Here is a 3,729-nt window from a genome sequence, read left to right on the forward strand (position 1 = left end):
CTTTTTGCTCCCCCTTGCAAGCCTTGGCGTAGTGCTATATTTATAGAACTTAGGGTCTCCTAAACCTAATATGACTAGGACTCAATCTAGGCCGTCGGATTAGGAATCCTAATAGGATCAACTCACCGCCATAGGATTTAAAAAAATTGTGACAATTAAGAGTCCTAAACTATCAAAATACTTCAAAATTTCGGCCACAAGAGGGGGAGCATGGGTTGACTGAATTTCATAGACGTTCAAGCTCAATTGCGCAAAAGCGAACTCAAATGGGCTTTAATCAATTAAGAACTAATTAAATAGAAGCCTTGAACATTTAAATGTGCTAAAAATGGGCCAATGAATTCAGAATTAGGTCCAAACCCCATTGATTTTTCGGCACACATATTCAAGAATTGCAAAATGTTTGCCCATCAGTCTAAGTCCAAATTGTCTGTCAAATCAAATCAATCTCGCACCACCGATGCGGATAAATGCTAATGCAAATGTGTGAACATAAAAAATGAGAAACATTAAATATGTTATGCATGAAAATTATTTTTAGCGAGAACTAAAGTTAATTCTTATTTTTATGAAATATGATTGATTTAAGGAAAACCAAAATTTAGGTGTCAACACTCATACAGCAATGCTCTCCGAGTTTTCAGCACTCACTTTTTCATATTGTCAATCTTTTTGAGTTCTAGGAAGCAGAATGTGATGAAAATGTTTTCTAGGGATTGCCCCAGGAGTAAGTTTTTCCTAGTTTATGATGTTTCTTCTTCTTCTTTCTCTGGTTCACATTGGACATGGTGACTTTTCTCAGGGTCACCCCTCGAATGACTATTGTGTTTTGTTTAAGGTTAAACATCTCACTGAAAATCGAAGATCTGTTCCTATTGATACCAATGAGATCATCCTGGTGGACAAATTCATCAACATTGTAAGACTGGTCAATTTCACAAGCCATCCATCAACACTGCAATGAACTACTGAACAACAGCCCCATCAACTAAGAGGATAGAAAGGGGCAAACTACTATCATCTGAAGTTTGAACTAGCTCCAAGTTCTCTTGGGGGACTGGTTCACCGTCTCATTACAAATTTAATCAAACGGAAGTGATTCTCTATTCATATCAGGTCTTTTATTGCTTGAGAGAGAGCGAAACATAAGGTGAAAGAGGGAACATTTCATGTGAATGTAACGGCAATGGGGCTTCTCACGGAGTGATCTGAAGAAACCCATGTCAGGGATCCTGGCGCAAATGGCTTAGCAACGCTCCCACCAGAACTTCTGCTGAACCCCACAGTATACGTTGCCGTTTGCACTGCCATACTGAACTTGATCTCAGAAGGATACACCGTGACATCGACACCTTCCGGTGCATCAACCTTGTATGTGTACGAGGAGTCAGCGGGCCCGACATTCGTAACTGTCCTAGAATAGTTCTGGCCGCTAGAACCCAGAATTATGCTGAACGATGGGTAATTCAGCTGTGCTTCAGGTATGCTTTTTATTTGTGAGCATTTGACCTTTTTCTGTGTGATGGCTTCTATATTGGAAGCCGAGTATCCCAAACCACATAAATAAGGGATGTAGTCGTCGGCCTTGATGTCATAAATAAGGCCTGGATCGACGGCTTTGGGTGGATTCACGTGGCCAGCGCCTACAGCAAAGATGTCAGCTGGAAGAAGGGTTTCATCGATGATTGGCTTACTTCCAAGGTTCATTTGATATGCAGTGGTCATGATTGCGGATTTTATGGCGGCAGGTGACCAATCAGGGTGAGCGCTCTTCAGCAGAGCTGCAATGCCGCTGAGATGAGGGCACGACATGGAGGTTCCAGAGATGATGTTGAAGGTCGCACTGGTAGCCGTGCTGTTATCGAGAGAGAATGGCCAGGCTGCTAGGATGCTGACTCCTGGACCTATTATGTCCGGTTTCAGGATTCCAGGACTCTGAAAGTTGGGACCCCTGGAAGAGAAGGATGTCACTGCTGGCGCATCGGAATTCCCAATAATTGTTCCTTTGAACAAAATGGTGGCTGTCGGATTGGATGTTGAGTTGATGTAGGCCTTGATTTTCAGACCGTCAGTGTAAGGTATGTGGGTTGCGGGAAGGACATGAGGGTCAGCTATTGTGCTGTAGCCATCCAGTTCATCGTTCGTCAGAATCATGGCAGCACCACCGGCATCCTTCACTTCTTGCCCTTTGGCGATTCTTGCAATTCCCCCACCTCTGTCGCACAAGACCACCTTTCCTTGCACGTCCGAGTTCCGTAACGATCCTTCAGCACAAAATGCCGATGTTTGGTTTCCATTCGCGCCTGCATACACAAGTGGTAAAGCCGATCCAAAGTCCTTGGGCTGGAAAAGGGATTCGCCGTCGTACTCTGCGCCATTTCCTAGCTTAGCAGTAGCTTTTATGGTCCTATCAATAGTGCTTGCACCTACGGTGAGAATCCATGGAGCCTCATTCGACAGGGAAGCGTTGACCGGGCCACTATTACCCGCTGAGCAGCTCACGAAGATTCCCTTTTGAATCGCAGAAAATGCCCCCACAGCGATCGAGTCGGCATAGAAGGGAGCCGAACCTCCACCAAGAGAGAGGGAGAGTACATCGACACCATCCTCGATAGCAGCGTCCATACCGGCCAGTATGCCGCTCTCAGTGCAGCCATGATCGGAGCACACCAGGTACATTGCCACGTGGGCACGAGGAGCGATCCCGACTGCAGTGCCAGTGGCTTGTCCCAGGACATTGGCATTCTTTACAAAATTGCCCGCTGCTGTGCTGGAAGTGTGGGTGCCGTGCCCATCCTCATCGGTCGCTGGCGAAGTAGAGTCCGCTAAATTTCTCGCACCGATGAGCTTGTTATTGCAGGAAGTTGTATTGAAATCACACTTCCCTTTCCATTTAGCGGGGGGAGGGGACATTCCTTCATCATCGAACGAAGGGTGACCCGGCGTTATCCCTGTGTCCAGGAGTCCGATGATCACGCCCTCGCCGAAAGTCGAGTTTTTCCAGAACCCCACCCCCGGGTTCAAGCCCAAGAAGGAGGGTGAGTGAGTCGTGTGCAACGAGAAAATCTTCTCTTGCTTTGCATACACAACCGCATCTGACTTCACAAGCTCCTTAGCCTCGGCGGCGGTCATCTTTGCCGCGAATCCCGTGATCACATTCTTGTAGGAATGGACCATACGCTTTGTCTGATCCAAATTCGCTGTCGTCTGGGGCAGGAATGATTGGTACCAGCTTTGTAGATCCTCTGATCGCGCAAAAACTTTGCCGTCAGGTTTGCTAACATGGACAATATATGTGGACAGGACAGCTTGTTCATGTTCAAGAACAGTTTTGGCAAAAGCCGGATAAAAACCGAAAGAGCAAATGAAACCAACAAGAAAGAAAGCCGCCGCCGGCAACTTCGCACATCGGTTTTCCTCCATTTTTCAGCGAGAAGGTTCAAGAGGAAAACCTATACAGCTTGTGCTTTTCGACTAGTGAACTCAAGCTTGAATTTATAGATGAGAATCGTAAAGCGCGGGAGTTGGATTGTTTCAGCGTTGAAAACAATGGCCAGCGAAGCTTCTTAAGAACAAATGTGCAATAATTGAAGCGCTGAATTTTGGATAAACCTGTTTAACATATTAATCACCATGTTGAGAATAGATCCATCAAACAGATGGCTTGGTTCGAAAATGGTCCGACTTTAATTGACCCATTTAATCCGTTTTGACCAATTTTCATGTTAT

At 45.7% G+C, this 3,729-nt stretch overlaps 1 protein-coding gene across 1 annotated transcript; it reads right to left on the reverse strand.

Annotated features, from left to right (window-relative positions):
• Positions 1 to 1,159: 1,159 nt before the first annotated feature.
• Positions 1,160 to 3,499, reverse strand: LOC115737069 (subtilisin-like protease). The gene has a single exon (XM_030669029.2). It carries the CDS (start codon positions 3,421 to 3,423, stop codon positions 1,168 to 1,170), a length of 2,256 nt encoding a protein of 751 aa, XP_030524889.1. The 5' UTR covers positions 3,424 to 3,499; the 3' UTR covers positions 1,160 to 1,167.
• Between the last annotated feature and the right edge of the window lie 230 nt (positions 3,500 to 3,729).

The sequence above is a fragment of the Rhodamnia argentea genome, chromosome 9, assembly GCF_020921035.1.
Source record: "Rhodamnia argentea isolate NSW1041297 chromosome 9, ASM2092103v1, whole genome shotgun sequence".
NCBI classification, from domain to species: domain Eukaryota; kingdom Viridiplantae; phylum Streptophyta; class Magnoliopsida; order Myrtales; family Myrtaceae; genus Rhodamnia; species Rhodamnia argentea.